Raw genomic sequence first — 19,898 nt, 5'->3', positions numbered from 1 at the left:
CTAGAAAACATTTTAGTTAAATTGCGTTTATGGGGCAGGGCAAAACAGGCTGTAACACTGTAGCTAGAAAACTGTTATCTCAGATATGACAGAATAGCAAGAAGAGAATCACAGTTATAGATGATAGATAGCTAGACAGATTAATACATCAGAACTACAGCACAGAAACAGGCCATTTGGTCCAACTGATCTATGCCGGTGTTTATGCTACACATGAGCATTTAATAGACAGACAGATATATATGAACAGAATGCGAAGAGAACCATAGGCATACAGAGGAACAGAGATCGATTTTGATCATTTATGACAATGGATGGACTTGTTACGATTGAGCCACCTGTGAGAGTGTGCTTACAAAACATGAAAATTAAATAATCTTGTTCCAGAGCTTCCGGATTTTGCTCCAACAAAATTAGATGTGCCCACTTGTCTTTGAGCAGTAGTAAGTCTTGAAAATATATTTAAACATCTTAAGGGTTCCAATATCGCCACAAATTGATGATATATTCAGACCCTTAAATTGACTTACCCATGAAATATGTGGAAAAAAAATATTTGGTTTAATGAAAGTACCAGAATAATTTGGTGTTGCAATGTCTAATAAATAATGCTGAGGTCGTTTTAATAGTCAGCTCCATAGGAATGCTATAAATTGTTCAGCATTTGCCTGAAAACAGTAACAATTAAACCTGGAGAAGCTGATGCTAATTGTCAACATATTGTACTGAACTGTTTCCTAATAAACAGTCTTTTTAGGGTATTTGCCCTCTTATTTTTTTCTCTTTTTTCCTCCCATTTGATATCTTCAGGTTCACACATTACCTATGATCCAGGTGGTGGGTTGGTGACCTACCTCCAGGGCTGAATCAACTGCCAGGAAATAAGTGCAAGTGCAATCTAAATATTAACCTTATCTCTGATTTTCCCTCGATTTCAAAGCGCCTGACCTTGCTCAGCACCTCTCCACCAATAACTCAGTAGAATGAGGGAACTGATTTCATAATTCAAGGCACTGGTGCTTCAATGTGCTGCACCACTGACAATAATTACCCAAAAAAACAACTATTATCAACTCCCACCCGCTCCCAACCCACCCGTTCTTGGGCGTTAAAATCGCCCCCAATATGTTTATTGTAGCAAAAATATCCTAATCACAAAATCACATATGACATAAGCATTATTCAAGCCGCAATGTAAAAGCCTGAGGCACATACCTTGACATGCCCTGCCATCCACAGTCGGTGTGAAGCCCATGTCGCATTCACAACGGTAACCTCCAGGAGTGTTTAAGCAGTGGCCATTTTCACAAAAGTTTACATTTTCAGCACATTCGTCAATGTCTGTGACATATGAAAAAGTAGAAAAAATATTGAAAACAATGAATTCCTATACTATATATATATATAAAAAAATTGAAAAGCACATTTTATTCTGAGGGAGGAGACAGGAAGAAAAGTTTACAGATTGATCCTTTCTTAGACTCAAATTTGGGATGTTTGGAAGTTATTATTGTTCAGTCGCGTGCACTCCCATCAGGAATGGGAACCTTGGTCAATTTTCTCCTTTGTATCCTGGGCACTGAGGCCAATTTTAGTATCCTTAATGCTTCCCCAGCTTAGATCAGTTAATTCAGCACAGACTATGGACCAAGCCTGGAATCTTCCTGGTCTGTGTGGCTCAGCTATTCATTGAATCAGTAGGGAAGCCAATGGTGATGTTTTCAAAAAGAAAAGATGTTATCATGTGATAAATATCAAGCTCTGTGTTTAAAAATTGTGCCTCAAAGCTTTCCAGGCAATTTTTCAAGGGCAATAATCCATCTTTGAGTGCCGGAATTTTAAGGGTGACATTTAAAATAATGGGGATTATGAAAAGATTCAAGAAATGGTTTAACATAGACTGAACGTTTTAACAACAGTACTAAGAAATCAAATAATCCATTATAGTTTCTTGATCCTAAGCAGTAAATATTAACTGTGGAGGAGAAATAAAGGTAATCTGTCTACATAAATATTAATTTTTATGGCAGAAAAATTACATCCACTGCAATATCACTTGCTTCTGTCCCTACAATCATTCCTTCTGCTACTGAAGCTCTTATCCACAACCTTGTCACCAACAGGCTTGACAATTTCAATGGTCCCGTTGCTGCCCTTCTGAGTTTAATCCTGCGAAATCTATCACTCATCCAAAACTGCAACCTCACCGTACCCTAATGTCCTATCACCCTTGTCCTTGCTAAACTCCTTGGCCCACAGCACAACAAATTCATATACCTTGTCCTTATCTATAATTCCGACCACAGCCATACCTTTGCCTATCTCTGCAACCTTCTATCACTCTATATGCTTTTGTGACTTTGGCCTTCTCTGCTTCAGCTTCAATCACAGAGCTTTTAACCATCTTGAACCACATTCTGGAAATCCTCCCTAAACCCTTCACCTTGCTACCTCTTTCCTCTTGTTCAAATGCCTCCTCAAACTTATCTCTTTGACCACATTTCTGGTCATCTCCTTTAACTTTTCTCCTATCACAGTTCGGCTTCAGCTCTGTGACGTGCTTTGTGCCATTTATTACACTAAAGGTGCTATTTAAGTGGAAGCTATTGATGCAATAATGACTTTGATGGACAAGAAACCTTCATTTGTCTACTTTAATGTGAAGTCTTACAAAATAAGAAAAATACCGTCTTGTATATTAAGGGATAAACACATGAATGAATTATATCGATAAATGTTGAATTCAAGCAGGATAATAAGTAAAAAAAAAGTATTTCATCTTTGGACTTACCTGTACAAAACATGCCATCACCTTTGTAACCCTCTTTACACATACATCGGTACGACCCATCTGTGTTCATGCATTCAGCAGTAGGGCTGCATTTATGGGTTCCATTTGAACACTCATCCACATCTTTGCAAATAAAATAATACATGGTTAGTGCAAAAAGCATTCAAAATAATAGTGGTTTCAGAATTCCTCTGACTGACTTCATGCAACGTTCATTCTGATCAGTCTATATTTCAGTCTAGATAATATTCAGCACCATTTTGTCATCAAAGGCAAAGTTAATCTTTGGAGTGATTTGATCCCATTTGGAATTAAAGTACACGAAAATAATAGATTGGGATTTTTTTTTGTGACTTAATCTGCTGCAGCGATTCAAAAGTTATTGGTACAAATGCCAACAAGTGAGACATAGCTATAAAAATCATTACATTGCCCATTTTTTAAGATAACAAAACTGCAGTTCTCAGGTTATAGCAATTGGATATTTGTTGTGGAACAATTTCCTGTCTTCCTGAAATCACAATACTGGTGGATCAATAACATTTAAACAGCAGTGAAGTTCAGTCAGGTGTTTTATAAGAGTTTAAAGGTAAGGACCAGTACTAATTATGGTACTACATCCTTGGATAACTGATATGAAAAATCTTTGAAGCTCCATGCTGAATTTTAATGCTATTTAAGTGTTATTGATCCATGATTGTAATGATTTCATAAACCATACCACAATGAAGATACTATTTGAGGCCAGATGCCGGACTGCTCCATGCAGGGGAGCTTCCAGTACCAAACATTTCAATTTTGTACTAGGAAATAAACTTAAAAAACAACTCTGGTAGGAATAACTATAATCCTGACCTCACAAGAACTGGGGCACTACTTGTGTCATTCTCTGTTCATTTCTGGTAGGGCTGTAGTGGCCTTTATATACATGTAGGTGATAACTCTTTGAAATATTCAAATGTAAAATTAAATAAAAACACAGGGCCAGCTGTTAAGAAACTGAAAATTTGAAAGTAAGCAGTCAAGAATATGAATTTCCCTCTTCCCCCCCCCCCCCCCCACCACTGGTTCATAATTAAATCTTGCTCATCCTTTAACAAAAACACTCACCAGAACATTTGATACCATTTCCTGACCAGCCATCTGCACAGGCACACTTGAAGCTTCCTGGCGTATTTGTACATATAGCATGTCTGTCACAATTATGCGCACCAATCTCGCATTCATTAATATCTGTAACAGAAAAAAAATTCCAGTAAGAAAATATAGAAGAGTACGGCAGCGGGTTGTGTTAAGAGTATATACCACTTAGTGAATGAAATCTTAAATATGGGTTTAGAACCCATTTAGTTAAAGAGGTACCATCTTTATGAAGAAGTTTAAACTTTTTTTTAAAGAGAGGGAGAAGAACTTGGTGAGAATTGTTTGTCACGATACCACACTCACACCACAATGATTAGGTTCAACAAGGTTTCTCGTAAATAAATAATAAAAAGTTTGCCAAACACTTTTTCACGATGGTAATATCCCTTTAAAATAATTTAGATTACATTTTCAAATGCACTTTAACAAACCAATAAGACATATAATGGAATTAGCAGAAATAAATTTCTTTAAGGTTACTTTTTAAACCTAATTTTATTACTACCACTGTGTCCATTACTCAGAGTTTTGTTGCTATATATTCTATAGTTTTACTACACTTCGGTATTATTAGTTTCTTTTGTCCCTGTTCTTTCCCTCCTTGTCTAAATAGCCACTTGCCTTCATTTAAGGAAAGAGAAACAGGTTTCAGATTGCTCTTGGACTTTCAGGTACATAACATGTACAAGAAGTTTAAGAACAGGAAAAGGCTACTTTTCTCATCTTCCAGATATGTCCATTATTGTTCGTTGCTGGATGAGGCATTTCAATCCTTCATGTCTATTTTCCATTTGTGCCATTCAGCACTTAAGACCTTATATCTACCACACTCGAGGGTTAGATCTAAGCCCATGGCCAATAGTTGACCCCAAGTTCAGAAGCGTTTTACACTTTTAAAATTAGTCAATTGATTCAATACTCACTGCTTTGTGGTAATTTCCATCACAAGTTAAGTGAAACCAAACCATCAGCATGGCTGATCCTATATAACCCTCAGATCGTTACCTATGGGTAGTGGTAATGAGCACCTGAATGCATTACCAAATCTCTTTAAAAAGCTACAAAGGCAGTGCTTATATCTTGATCTTTTAATTCAGATTTAATAAGTCTGGCAGTCGGGAGCTGGCTCCTGGTAATTATGTTAAATCTGCTTTCCATAGCCCGACAACAGACTTGGGTCTACAAATCTGCCACTGGTCTGTGGAAAACAGATTTAACAGCAGAAACACAGGTAGTTGGCTCTCAGAATCTGAATTAAAAGGCAACTAATATGAAAGACCCAATGTATAGTTACAGTTTTGAAATGGATCAAGCACAGAACAAAACCACTTGAATTCTAATATTTTCTTGTTGTCAATGGGTTTAGACAAAGCACATATCAATACTTCATTTGAAACAATGCAGCAATTGTTTCAGAAGCAGGTCTAAAATTCCTTTGGGAAGTAAAGATGGTGGCCTTTGAGATTGAGAATCCAAAATTCCAGCATTTGTGGCAGCAAAGCAAAAAATACTCTGTGCTTCTCTTTTGGTTGAAACCTTATCCTCAGAGAAAGTGTAATTCTAGTTTGTATAATTTAGTGAAATAAGGATCCATTTCCAGAAAGTTTTATATTTCCCAATTCCAACCATGTTCTGTTAAACATATTCTGGAAGTAAGTTAATATCCTTTGTCAAATTCAAACATTGGAAAACGTCCATGTCGAAGAAGCTATTTTAAAGAGAAAAATTATTTCTCTGATATAGATTGCAAACAACAAACACTTGTAAGTGAATGTAAAGCAGTACTGCCATCTCAGTGTTCAAAATGCCATGATGATATAACCTGAAGCCATGATTGGACTGCTACTTTGTATCCTGGTTTTGAGTATTTACTACTGCATTTTAGCTGTAAGTTTGAATGGATACACTACATAATAAGTATTAGTATGACACTAGCAAGCATATTTTTACACCATTAACCCGAAAGGATCGCATATTTATTCCAATTGAAAGCAAAGCTTTATCTTTTTGGAAACATCTCCTAAATTCTCCTTTTAGTGATAAAATAATTGATAAAGATGTACAAGAATCAGCACCTAAATGCATAGATAAAATGCACACACGGTAACTAAAACATCAGCAAACATTATACATATAAAAGTCGTAGATCTGTTGAGATCGACAGGCTTCAGCCATAGTCAGTCCATCAGATTAGGAGGGGTTTAGCTCTTTCACAGCTTTGAAGGGACTGGGGTCCGACTTAGATCAAGAGAAGAGGGGGGAAAAAAAGCAAAAAAGTGCAAAGTACTGCTCATGCCTATTCAGATGTTGTTCACTGGCCACTCACCTGGAACAACAGAAAGGCAGGACGTAGTGTGAAGAATTAATCCAGGCTTAACTAAAGTGAACATATCAACGTACATGTCCGAATGTGTAATCCACCAGAGCAGCTAGATGCACATATCTTGGTTTGGTTTGGCTGCCTGGCTGAATTCAACCAGGATACACCTTTTGATCAAGTACAGGAAGAGTGGCTCGGTAGCACCACTACTGACCGAGCTGGCCAAGTCCTGAAGGACATAGCTGCCAGACTGGGCCTGCGGCAGGTGGTGAGCGAACCAACAAGAGGGAAAAACTGACTTGACCTCGTCCTCACCAATCTACCTGTCGCAAATGCATCAGTCCATGACAGTATTGGTAGAAGTGACCACCGCACAGTCCTCGTGAAGACGAAGTCGCATCTTCGCACTGAGGACACCATCCAACATGCTGTGTGGCACTATCACCGTGCTAAATGGGACAGATTCAGAACAGATCTAGCTTCACAAAACTGGGCATCCATGAGGCGCTGTGGGCCATCAGCAGCAGCAGAATTGTATTCAAGCACAATCTGTAACCTCATGGCCCGGCATATTCCTCACTCTACCATTACCAACAAGCCAGGGGATCAACCCTGGTTCAATGAGGAGTGTAGAAGAGCATGCCAGGAGCAGCACCAGGCATACCTCAAAATGAGGTGCTAACCTGGTGAAGCTACAACTCAGGACTACATGCATGCTAAACAGCGGAAACAACATGCTATAGACATAGCTAAGCAATTCCACAATCAACGGATCAGATCAAAGCTCTGCAGTCCTGCCACATCCAGTCGTGAATGGAGGTGGACAATTAAACAACTAACGGGAGGAGGAGGCTCTGTAAACATCCCCATCCTCAATGATGGCAGAGTCCAGCACGTGAGTGCAAAAGACAAGGCGAAGCATTTGCAACCACCTTCAGCCAGAAGTGCCGAATGGATGATCCAACTCGGCCTCCTCCCGATATCCCCACCATCACAGAAGCCAGTCTTCAGACAATTCGATTCACAGCACCCGATATCAAGAAACGGCTGAATGCACTGGATACAGCAAAGGCTATGGGCCCCGACAACATCCCGGCTGTAATGCTGAAGACTTGTGCTCCAGAATTAGCCGCGCCTCTAGCCAAGCTGTTCCAGTACAGCTACAACACTGACATCTACCCGACAATGTGGAAAATTGCCCAGGTATGTCCTGTCCACAAAAAGCAGGACAAATCCAATCCGGCCAATTACCACCCCATCAGTCTACTCTCAATCATCAGCAAAGTGATGGAAGGTGTCGTCGACAGTGCTATCAAGCGGCAGTTACTCACCAATAACCTGCTCACCGATGCTCAGTTTGGGTTCCGCCAGGACCACTCGGCTCCAGACCTCATTACAGCCCTGGTCCAAACATGGACAATGGAGCTGAATTCCAGAGGTGAGGTTATAGTGACTGCCCTTGACATCAAGGCAGCATTTGACCAAGTGTGGCACCAAAGAGCCATCGTAAAATGGGAATCAGGGGGAAAACTCTCCAGTGGCTGGAGTCATACCCAGCACAAAGGAAGATGGTAGTGGTTGTTGGAGGCCAATCATCTCAGCCCCAGAACATTGCTGCAGGAGTTCCTCAGGGCAGTGTCCTAGGCCCAACCATCTTCAGCTGCTTCATCAGTGACCTTCCCTCTATCATAAGGTCAGAAATGGGTATGTTCGCTGATGATTGTACAGTGTTCAGTTCCATTCGCAACCCCTCAGATAATGAAGCAGTCCGTGCCCGCATGCAGCATGACCTGGACAACATCCAGGCTTGGGCTCATAAGTGGCAAGTAACATTCGCGCCAGACAAGTGCCAGGCAATGACCATCTCCAACAAGAGAGAGTCTAACCACCTCTCCATGACATTCAACGGCATTATCATCACCGAATTCCCCACCATCAACATCCTGGGGGTCACCATTGAAAAAAACTTAACTGGACCAGCCATATAAATACTGTGGCTACAAGAGCAGGTCAGAGACTGGGTATTCTGCTGCGAGTGACTCACCTCCTGACTCCCCAAAGCCTTTCCACTATCTACAAGGCACAAGTCAGGAGTGTGATGGAATACTCTCCACTTGCCTGGATGAGTGCAGCTCCAACAACACTCAAGAAGCTCGACACCATCCAGGACAAAGCAGCCCGCTTGATTGGCACCCCATCCACCATCCTAAACATTCACTCCCTTCACCACCGGTGCACTGTGGCTGCAGTGTGTACCATCCACAGGATGCACTGCAGCAACTCGACAAGGCTTCTTCGACAGCACCTCCCAAACCCGCGACCTCTACCACCTAGAAGGACAAGAGCAGCAGGCACATGGGAACAACACCACCTGCACGTTCCCCTCCAAGTCACACACCATCCCAACTTGGAAATATATCGCTGTTCCTTCATCATCACTGGGTCAAAATCCTGGAACTCCCTTCCTAACAGCACTGTGGGAGAACCTTCACCACATGGACTGCAGCGCTTCAAGAAGGCGGCTCACCACCACCTTCTCAAGGGCAATTAGGGATGGGCAATAAATGCTGGCCGCGCCAGCGACGCCCACATCCCATGAACGAATAAAAAAAAAATCAGTCTTTCCACGTATGAGTCCGAGGGAATCTTTATGGACAGACCTAGCACATAAAGCCAATGCCTTGTTCAAATTTGATTTGTAATTTTTTTTACAGTAGACGGTCTTCAGGGAAAAACTCCTTAACTTGCTGTTAGTACAATTGAAGTTATTAAAGTAATGAACAACTTATATTAATTATCATGCAAACTTTAAACAGATAATTTAAAATATTTAAACAGCCTCCAAATTTGTAAGTTACTTTAATAAAATTGAAGTTAATACATCAATATAAACAGGAGCAAAGAACTCCAAACTGACAAGTTCAAAGGAAGAAATAATTAGGTTAACAATGGGATGCAAGATTTATGTCACCGTCATGTGTTTGGTCCATCATACAGTTGGTAAATATAAGCGGAAATCAAGGCTTTATTCATTTTATAACAAGGTCTACTTTATCTTTTCTTCAAGTTGCAGCAGATGTATAGGCTGTAGTATAAGCATCAATGATTCAACACATATGTTGCATTCACATTTAATTACAATTTGTGAAAAAAAAAAGTAATAGTACATGAGGGTTTGTGTTTTATTTGTGGCAAGTATTTTTTGGTGAATTTTTCCACTTACTAAGGTGAAAGAGGTCAGTGCTGAGGAATGAAACATTCTCTCACCATGGCAGCAAGAGTCAGCATCAAGCTCTCCCAGATCAAGTGCAGCACAGATACACATTAAAGCTATATCTTTCTCCAATGTGCCTCAACCCCATTCTGCTGCAATGCGGGAAATTTTACACCAGCAAATGTTATAGCATCTTTGAATGAGACTACCAATTCAATGGCAATTTGCAATGAATTATGGACAAAAATGTACTATCTGACATCCTTTCACTTAACTTTTACAGCTGACAGCGTCTCAGATGTAAAGAAGCAGCACTAACCCACTGCACCACCTATCGTAGATACATAGAAACATAGAAAATAGGAGCAAGAGTAGGCCATTCAGCCCTTTGGGCCTGCTCCTACATTCAAAATGATCATGGCTGATAGTCTAACTCAGTACCCTGTTCTCGCTTTTTCCCATATCCCTTGATCCCTTTAGCATTAAGAAATATATCTATCGCCTTCTTGAATACATCTAATGACTTGGCCTCCACTGAATTCTGTGGTAGAGAATTCCAAAGGTTCACCACCCTCTGAGTGAAGAAATTTCTCCTCATCTAGGTTCTAAATGGCATACCTCGTATCCTGAGACTGTGACCCCTGGTTCTGGACTCCCCAGTCATCGGGAACATCCTCCCTGCATCTAGTCTGTCTAGTCCTGTTAGAATTTTATATGTTTCGATGAGATCACCTCTCATTCTTCTGAACTCGAGTGAATATCGGCCTAGTCGATCCAATCTCTCCTCATACGTCAGTCCTGCCGTCCCAGGAATCAGTATGGTAAACCTTTGTTGCACTCCCTCCATGGCAAGGACATGCTTCCTCAGATAAGGAGACCAAAACTGCACACAAAACTCCAGATGTGATATCACCACGGCCCTGTATAACCGCAGTAAGACATCCCTGCTCCTGTACTCAAATCCTCTTGCAATGAAGGCCAACATACCATTCGCCTTTTTAACTGCTTGCTGCACCTGAATGCTCGCTTTCAGCGACTGGTGTACAAGGACACCCAGGTCTCGTTGCACCTCCCCTTTTCCCAATCTATCACCATTCAGATAATAATCTGCCTTTCTGTTTTTACAACCAAAGTGGATAACCTCACATTTATCCACGTTATACTGCATCTGCTATGTTCTTGCCCAATCACCCAACTTGTCTAAATCATATTGAAGCCTCTTTGCATCCTCCTCACAGCTCAAATTCCACCCCAGCTTTGTGTCGTCTGCAAACTTGGAAATGTTACATTTAGTTCCCTCATCCAAATCATTGATATATATTGTGAATAGCTGTGGCCCAAGCACTGATTCCTGCGGTACCCCACTAGTCACTGCCTGCCACCCGGAAAAAGACCCGTTTATTCCTACACTCTGTTTCCTGTCTGTCAACCAATTCTCAATCCATGCCAGTATATTCCCCCCAATCCCATGTGCTTTAATTTTGCACACTAACCTCTTGTGTGGGACCTTATCAAAAGCCATCTGAAAATCCAAGTACACCACATCCACTGGTTCTCCCCTATCTATTCTACTAGTTACATCCTCAAAAAACTCCAGTAGATTTGTTAAGCATGATTTCCCTTTCATAAACCCATGCTGACTTTGTCCAATCCCATTAATGCCCTCCAAGTGTTCTGTTATCACATCTTTTATAATAGACTCTAGCATTTTTCCCACTACTGATGTTAGGCTAACTGGTCTGTAATTCCCTGTTTTTTCTCTCCCTCCTTTTTTAAATAGTGGGGTTACATTTGCCATCCTCCAATCTGTAGGAACTGTTCCAGAATTTATAGAATTTTGGAAGATGATCACCAATGCATCCACTATTTCCAGGGCCACTTCCTTTAGTACTCTGGGATATAGATTATCAGGCCCTGGGGATTTGTCAGCCTTCAGTCCCATTAATTTCCCCAGCACTTTTTTTTAACGAATACTGGTTTCCTTCAGTTCCTCCCTCTCACTCGACCCTTGGTTCCCTAACATTTCTGGCAGGTTATTTGTGTCCTCCTTTGTGAAGACAGAACCAAGGTATGTGTTTAATTGTTCTGCCATTTCTTTGTTCCCCATTATAATTTCCCCCATTTCTGACTGTAAGGGACCTACATTTGTCTTCACTAATCTTTTTCTCTTGGCATATTTATAGAAGCTTTTACAGTCAGTTTTTATGTTCCCTGCTAGTTTACTCTTATACTCTATTTTCCCCTCTTAATCAATCTCTTTGTCCTCCTTTGCTGAATTCTGAACTGCTCCCAATCCACAGGCTTGCCGCTTTTTCTGGCAATCTTTATGTCTCCTCTTTGGATCTAATACTAGCCCTAATTTCTTTTGAAAGCCACGGTTGAGCCACCTTTCCTGTTTTATTTTTGCGCCAGACAGGAATGAATAATTGTTGTAATTCCTGCACATGTTCTTTAAATATTAGCCATTGCCGATCCACCGTCGTCCCTTTTAGTAAAGTTCCCCAATCTATCATAGCCAACTCGCACCTCATACTTTCGTAATTTCCTTTATTTAGATTCAGGACCCTAGTTTTGGATTCAACTACTTCACTCTCCATCTTAATGAGGAATTCTATCAGTTTTGGTCGCTCTTCCCTAAGGGACCCGGCACAACAAGATTAATTAATCCTTTCTCATTGGACAATACCCAATCTAGGATCGCCTGTTCTCTAGTTGGTTCCTCAACGTATTGGTCTAGAAAACCATCACGTACACACTCCAGGAATTCCTCCCCCACAGTATTATTTCTAATTTGGTTTGACCAATCTATATGTAGATTAAAGTCACCCACGATTATAGTTGTACCCTTCTTGCATGTGTCTCTAATTTCCTGTTTAATGCCCTCCCCTACATCTCCACTACTGTTTGGGGCCTATAGACAACCTCCACCAACGTTTTCTGCCACTTGGTGTTTCTTAGCTCCACCCATACAGATTCCACGTTGTGATTTTCCGAGCCAATATCCTTCCTCACTATTGCATTGATTTCTTCCTTTACTAACAAAACTACACCACCTCCTTTCCCCTTTTGCCTGTCCTGCCTAAATATTGAATACCCCTGGATGTTCAGTTCCCATCCTTGGTCACCCTGCAGCCATGTCTCCGCAATCGCAACTATATCATAACCCTTAATTTCTATCTGCGCTGTCAATTCATCTACCTTATTGTGAATGCTCCGCGCATTAAGACACAATGCCTTTAGACTTGTCTTTTTAAGATTGCTAGTCATCATAGTTTTATTTTTGCACTATGGCCCCATTTGTTTTTCGCTCTTGTTTTCTCTGCCTTCCACTATTGCTTCTTTCCTTTTGTTTCTATCCTTGTTTCCCCCTCCTCTGTCTCCCTGCTCAGGTTCCCATCCCCCTGCCATTTTAGTTTAAACCTTCCCCAACAGCACTAGCAAATACCCCCGCAAGGACATCGGTCCCGGACCTGCTCGGGTATAACCCGTCCCGCTTGTACAGGTCCCACCTTCCCAGAACCGGTCCCAATGTCCCAGGAATCTAAATCCCTCCCTTCTACACCATCCCTGCAGCCACGCATTAATCTGGTCTATTCTCCTGTTCCTATACTCACTAGCACGTGGCACTGGTAGTAATCCTGACATCACTACCTTTGAGGTCCTGCTTTTTAATTCATCTCCTAACTCCTTAAATTCACCTTGCAGGACCTCATCCTTTTTTTTTTAACCTATGTCGTTGGTACAGATATGGACCACGACTACTGGTTGTTCACCCTCCCTCTCCAGAATGTCCTGCGGCCGCTCTGTGACATCCTTGACCCTAGCACCAGAGAGGCAACATACCATCCTGGAGTCACATTTGCAGCCGCAGAAACGCCTATTTGTTCCCCTTACAATTGAATCCCCTATTAATATAGCCCTGTCACTCTTATTCCTCCCCTCCTGTGCAGCAGAGCCACCCGTGGTGCCAAGAACTTGGCTCTTGCTGCTTTCCCCTGATAAGCCATCTCCCCCAACAGTATCCAAAGTGGTATATCTGTTTGAGAGGGAGCTGGCCCCAGGGGACTCCTGCTCTACCTGCCTAGTCCTTTTACTCTGCCTGGCAGTCACCCATTTCCTTTCTGCCTGCGTAATCTTTACCTGCGGTGTGACCATCTCACTGAACGTGCTTTCCATGATAATCTCAGCATCGCGGATGCTCCACAGAGAATCTACCCGCAGCTCCAGCTCCGAAATGCAGTTAGCCGGTAGCTGCAGCTGGACACACTTCCTGCACAAATGGTCGCCAGGAACACCTGTAGCGTCCATGACTTCCCACATAGTGCAGGAGGAGCATATCACGGGTGCGAGCTCTGCTGCCATGACTTGCCTTAGATTTACACTGCGTTCGTCTCTCGGACTCTCTTCCCGCTCCCGGGACTCTCCTTTTACAATGCGCTCACTTCTCGGAACTCTCCTTTTACACTGCGCTCACCTCTCGGAACTCTCCTTTTACACTGCGCTCACCTCTCGGACTCTCCTTTTACACTGCGCTCAACTCTCGGACTCTCCTCCCGCTCTCGGAACTCTCCTTTTACACTGCGCTCACCTCTCGGACTCTCCTTTTACACTGAGCTCACCTCCCGGACTCTCCTCCCGCTCTCGGACTCTCCTTTTGCACTGCGCTCACCTCTCAGACTCTCCTCCCGCTCTCAGACTCTCCTTTTACACTGCGCTCACCTCTCGGACTCTCCTCCCGCTCTCGAGACTCTCCTTTTACACTGCACTCACCTCTCACACCGCGCTCACCTTTCGGACTCTCTTCCCGTTCTTGGACTCTCCTCTCGCTCTCGGATTTTCCTTTTACACGGTGCTCACCTCTCAGACTCTCCTTTTACATCGCGCTCACCTCTCGGACTCTCCTCCCGCTCTCGGACTCTCCTTTTACACTGCGCTCACCTCTCGGACTCTCCTCTTGCTCTTGGACTCTCCTCCTGCTCTCCTTAGTGCATAGTTTTGTACTGAATATAACTAACTGGTGTGGCTATTCCCAGGCTGCCTTGCAAATGCATGTCTTGACTTCATTTGCTTTTTGTGTTTTATGCTGTATTCAGACTGTTCTCTAAAAGGGATTTGACACTGCCACTACTGAGGATCACTGGTTTGGGTTCACTTGCATTAATGATTATGGGTCTGTGCTTCGCAGTAATAACAAGTCTGAACATTGTAAAGTACACTGCTCCATATACAGCCTTTGACACATTGTTCACCTCCGCAATCTTCCATTAATGCCACTACTTTCAGTGATTGTTTCACAATTAAGAAATGTAGCCTTCAATCTGTCCATTGTTACTCCGTTCTTGCATGCAGGAAACTTCTGGGGTCACACAAGCAGCAGAATTGTGGACAACCACGATGACATAAACATGAAGGTCACAGCTGTTAACATGCTCAAAATACTTAATTGCTTGGGGATACATCACAGGATGCAGCTTCAGCACAGGCTGATGTTTAAACACCACAATGGGAGAGTAATCCACCGTGGGAAGCTTCAAATTGCAGATGCCGGAATTTGACAGAGAAATATTAACACATCCGTTAATAGGTTCAGCATTCCCCAAACACATTGTGAAGTGACAAGAGGCAGAGAATGTAGGCATTCTATAACTTGATACTATTATGCAATTTGCCACAGCAGATCTGCAGGGCACCATGCAGACTATGATAATGACGTTGCAAGGTGTTACGAGGACTGACCAGGCACAAAGTTGTGCAGAAATTCAAGTCTGACCAAGACCAAAAATGAGACGAAATGTGTGGCCGTACACTGATAAATGGCAACCAACAACAGATACGTGTGTCTGTGCATGAGTTGGGGAGAAATACAGAGATTGTCCCTGTGGTCAGTCTCCTTACTGAAACTGACACAAACCAGACAGCTTCCTCTACCCAGACAAAGGGCGCTGCCCATCAGACTTTCACTGAGAGAAATGGCCAGAGAAAAGGGAGTAACAATGCTGCTTCAATGTACCAATGCAGCCAACTACAAAACAACTTATTGCAGACCCTATGCATGTTTGTGACTCTTAACATTTTCTACTTGTGGTACAAGTAGAAGCAATAAGTTTTTGTTGACAGGTGGGGCAATAAGTAAAGGAGAAATACTGCCATGCATATGATTTGCAATAAAATGTAAATTTTAAGAAATCAGATTTGTGCACAAAATCTGTCCCAATTTAAAACATTCTTTCACAAAATATTCTCCTTATTTTTTGTCTTTTGTATCACATTCTTGGTTCCTCATTGTAATTTGTATTATTCTTCATAGGGATGCCGGGATATGTGGTGTTTCACGGTGTGCAGGCCTATAGCAAGTTATGTACAGTCTTTACTATAATGATGCATCTTTTTAATGTTCTAGCTGTGCTCCCATGGTATTGCTTATGTTGAGTCGGAAATGATGCTGTTGCACGGAGGAATGGGGAGGTACTGGTAGAAGTGGAAGAGAGGTACGCATCTTTAGTAAAAGAATTTGGAAAGAAATCTCCAAGACTTTTATCCAGAGATAGCGAAGTAAGTATGTTTTGATTGGTTCTTGGAAAATAATTAACTTTCCCCTTACCTACTGCAGCTGCATAAACTAATCTTTATGTATAATGATTTTGAAACAAACATATAAATATTTTTACAGTATGAGGAAAGAAATGCTTTCAGTACCACTAAGAAAAATAAACCTTTCTGTAAACAATCATGATTTTTAAATTCTCAGTATAAACAAAATATAGCACAGGCACTCTAATGTTACCGTATAAATACTAAATATTTTATGTTTTTACCAAACTCCTCTCTCTGCGATTTTATTGGTGGGGTTAACTTATTAAAGTAAATGGGTGAGCGCCTCTGTTTAAATAGCAGAGAGGAATTTGATACAAGCATGTTAAGCGTATCTGTGATAACATCATTCACGGACATTTCCAAATCAGTTTGCAATTGCTCAAAAAAAAGCAACTAGAACTTGCTTGCTAAACCCTGATCTCCTCGAGCACTGCCTTTCTGAAGAGCAAGATAATTAGATCTTTGTCAGTAAATTACATTGGGAATGTGGCATCATTAATTAGTATTAGAGTAGTAATTTGTTTTAACTGTAATCCAAAATGCTTTTAAAACTTAAAATATTGCCAGAATTGTATACCGTGGTATTTTGTAGAGCATGATCTATCTTTTTCAACAACTTTATGGAATATATTTTTTATAAATTAAAAATATAGGTTCCTTAGTGCTAAATGAAATAAATGCATGATGGAATAGCCTAGCTAGTTGCCAGAATTACCACATTGGAGTCAGTGTTTGGGATAAATAAGATCAATAAAAGCAACTTTTGAAAAGAACAAATTGAAGTAAATATATTTTTTGTAAAACTCATCGTTCAAACTGGGGTTTGCTATCAAATTACTTAAATGTTTAGTGCTTTAATTATGTCATTTTGCTTCTTTAATGCCAGCTTCAAGTTGGACTGAATAATGCCACAGTTAAATGCTGGAACTTAACACTGAAAATTTAACTGGGTATGCTTCCTGCAGTTATTCCCTTCATAATGAGCTTAACTGGCTCTTAACGAGTCTTGCAGTAATTAGAGCTGATCATTAGTTCAGGAGAAACTGAAACGATGGTAATTAAGCTGCAAGCATATTTACCACCCAAAATAATACTGTTAAACCGAGCCGAACACTAATGCCAAAAGCAAAATGCAAACCTCATTGTTTACTAGCCAATTTCTCAAATTATTAGTTAACTAAAATGTTTTTTTATCCAATTATAATTTGAATGATTTATAGCCAACGTTGACTGACTTGGCAAAGGTACCTTAACATGCACTCATACATTAATGCTGTCACGTTCTGACTAGGGTACCTTGAAAAATTCCATTGAGTCTTTTGGATTTGATCTTAAACTTTCAAGGTCCCATAAATCACTATGAACATGGTTATGATATAGGTTGTTGCCTTATCTGTCAAGACACATCAGTGAACATACATTGCTTAAATTGAAAGGTTATATGGTTCATAACGCCTTACACAAGGATCGTTGTAGAAGGGGTTCTTGTCTTCAAGATTTCTTGTCAGTTGTCATAAAGCAAACACTATTTACCAACCTAATATTCCAGAATTATGACATCTAGCAACATCTTTTCATATATGCAAACAAACTAATGGCAATCAAGATTTGTTGATTTAAAGATAAGAATGTCTCTAATCTACATGATTCGTTTTTCCTGACAGATACACGACTGTTCAATTACCATTCAGCTGAAATGATCATACAATCAGCTGATGTTAGCAACTTAGCAGCTTCCATAGCATTTTCTCTACAACATTTTTATTATTTTCTAGGTTGTATTATATCCAGTCCCAATGGGGAGGAAACATCTGTTCATTTTTGGAAAGAGCTCTCTCTCCAATTTGCAAATGTCACACCCATACACATTTGCAGTTGTTTAGGTGGGTTAAGTTACATAGAACTATTTTCCATATAAATCCTTTAATAATTAATGAAACAATAAAACACAACAATAAATTCCAAATATAAAATCAACACTATATGTGAAACTTAAGAATTGCAGTAAAATCTACCAGGTGGTGGAAATAGGAGCCAATTATCTCTATTCCCCCATCCATTACTGCCACGGCCCCAGACTGACTATCTGATGGCCACCGACCAGTGGCCTCCGCAGATATTTACAGTAAAAGTCTCCTGCTCAATCACTCCTGCATAAGGCAGATCTAAGTAGCAGTCCCAATGTGACAATGGTTGGCTAGCTCCAATAGGGTGGGTTGAGATTGACATCCACAAAGTACCTTAATATGAGAAAACATAGCCTGGTTTGGGCATTATTGTTTCATGTCCTGCCTTTCCAGGACATGGAAACGACGTGAAAATCATCTGCAGATTTTGTGTTATTCAGGCAAATTCATCAAAAATCCATTATCTATGTGAGCTTAAAGAAAGACAGGCAATAAAATTAAATGAGCACAAGCAGAGATCATAAAGATACTAATATGTTATTTATTTATCCTTTGGATCTCTTGAGCAATTTTAAAACTCAAATGGAGTTGTTAAGTATTATGTTTTGAGATTTTTTTGACCATTTTTCCTACAGATAAGATTTAGAAAGAGAGCTACTTTTAAATGTTGGACTTTTAATGTAAAATGTATTCACAAAGGTTTAGAACACTTAGACAAAAGAGTATGCAATAGAAGTTGTTTTCCCTAAAGACTGTAAACAATAGGTGGACATAAGAGTGGAGTTCTCCTGGTGTCCTGGCCAACATTTATCCCTCAACCAACAAACAACTAAAACATTTATCTCATTTCTGGTGGAGAGACCTTGCTATATGCAATTTGGCTGCCACATTTGGCTACATTAACAACAGTGACTACACTTCAATAGTACTTCATTGGCTGTGAAGGTCTTTGGGACACCATAAGGAAGTGAAAGGCACTATTTAAACAGAGGCTTCTTCTTTTTTTCAATTCATAGCTTGTTTCAGTAATCGACAAACACCTTACACCCACTGTGTTGGGAAGTTCCTGATCCCTCCAGTTGTAAACAGAGGTTGATTAAAAAAGAGGTAGAGGTAATCAGTCAAATTCACCAAAGGTCATGACATCAGTCAGGCCCAGAAAAGGCTGTGGGGAAGGTTAGTATGCAGGAAAGTAGTTAGAAGTTATCATGCCTAAGTCAAGCAAGACAATGCACCGACATGGGGAAGCATGGTGTGTTCATTATTCTGTATTATGAGAAGACAAGTGTACTGATTGACCTAAGCCGGTCTTTTCATAAATGTTGCTCTGTATATTCACTTGCTGTGAAATAAAGAAGCTTAATGATTTGTACCTGGCCTCATCTTTTCAAGTGTTTTCACGGTCCATCTTTGGAGGGATTAAAGAAGCACATATGCAAAAGATGTGAATATCCAGTTCAAATCTCAAGGGGATACTAAGTTACAAACCTGGGTTATGGTATTGTATAATTAGATATTGGGCGGTATGGGCACACCCCTAAGCTTAGATCACCTACGGGAGTGGCCAGCACCATTACACCTGAGAGAATATCTAAGGCAAAACCCTAAACTTCCAACATGCATGTACAGAGGCCTCCTCCTGATCAATACATTTAAATGGGAGAAGAGGAGCTCTGCACATGTCTGTAAGCATGCAAAGTTCTCTCCTGGGCAGAAGAATTCCACTTAGAGCCAGACAGCTGCAGTATAAATACACCCAGACTCAAAGCAAAAAAGAACCACAACGCTAAGAATTTGTAACAGCTCAATATTTTGGCATTCCAACTACCTGAACCTGGAGAAATGGAAATAAGTAGTTAGCTTAGTAGTTCCAAGCACAGCCAGAAAGTAAAGGCAGCATAGTAAACCATCAGCAGTCCAAGGCTAAAG

At 40.8% G+C, this 19,898-nt stretch overlaps 1 protein-coding gene across 2 annotated transcripts in view; it reads right to left on the bottom strand.

Annotated features, from left to right (window-relative positions):
* Positions 1 to 19,898, bottom strand: part of LOC137304686 (fibrillin-1-like) — a 462,162-nt gene that overhangs the window by 85,948 nt on the left and 356,316 nt on the right. For both annotated transcript variants that reach the window (XR_010958610.1, XM_067973343.1), the window contains exons 32-34: positions 3,902 to 4,024; positions 2,792 to 2,914; positions 1,216 to 1,341 (exon numbers count right to left, since the gene is read on the bottom strand). Coding sequence is in view for 1 of the 2 variants with exons in the window: in XM_067973343.1 (XP_067829444.1) it covers positions 1,216 to 1,341; positions 2,792 to 2,914; positions 3,902 to 4,024 (372 nt within the window). In the remaining variant the exon portion in view is untranslated. The remainder of the gene's footprint in view (positions 1 to 1,215; positions 1,342 to 2,791; positions 2,915 to 3,901; positions 4,025 to 19,898) is intronic.

The sequence above is a fragment of the Heptranchias perlo genome, chromosome 38 (genome assembly GCF_035084215.1).
Source record: "Heptranchias perlo isolate sHepPer1 chromosome 38, sHepPer1.hap1, whole genome shotgun sequence".
Taxonomy (NCBI): Eukaryota; Metazoa; Chordata; class Chondrichthyes; order Hexanchiformes; family Hexanchidae; genus Heptranchias; species Heptranchias perlo.
Note: the sequence above shows the minus strand (reverse complement) of the source record. Positions and strands in the feature narration are given on the sequence as shown.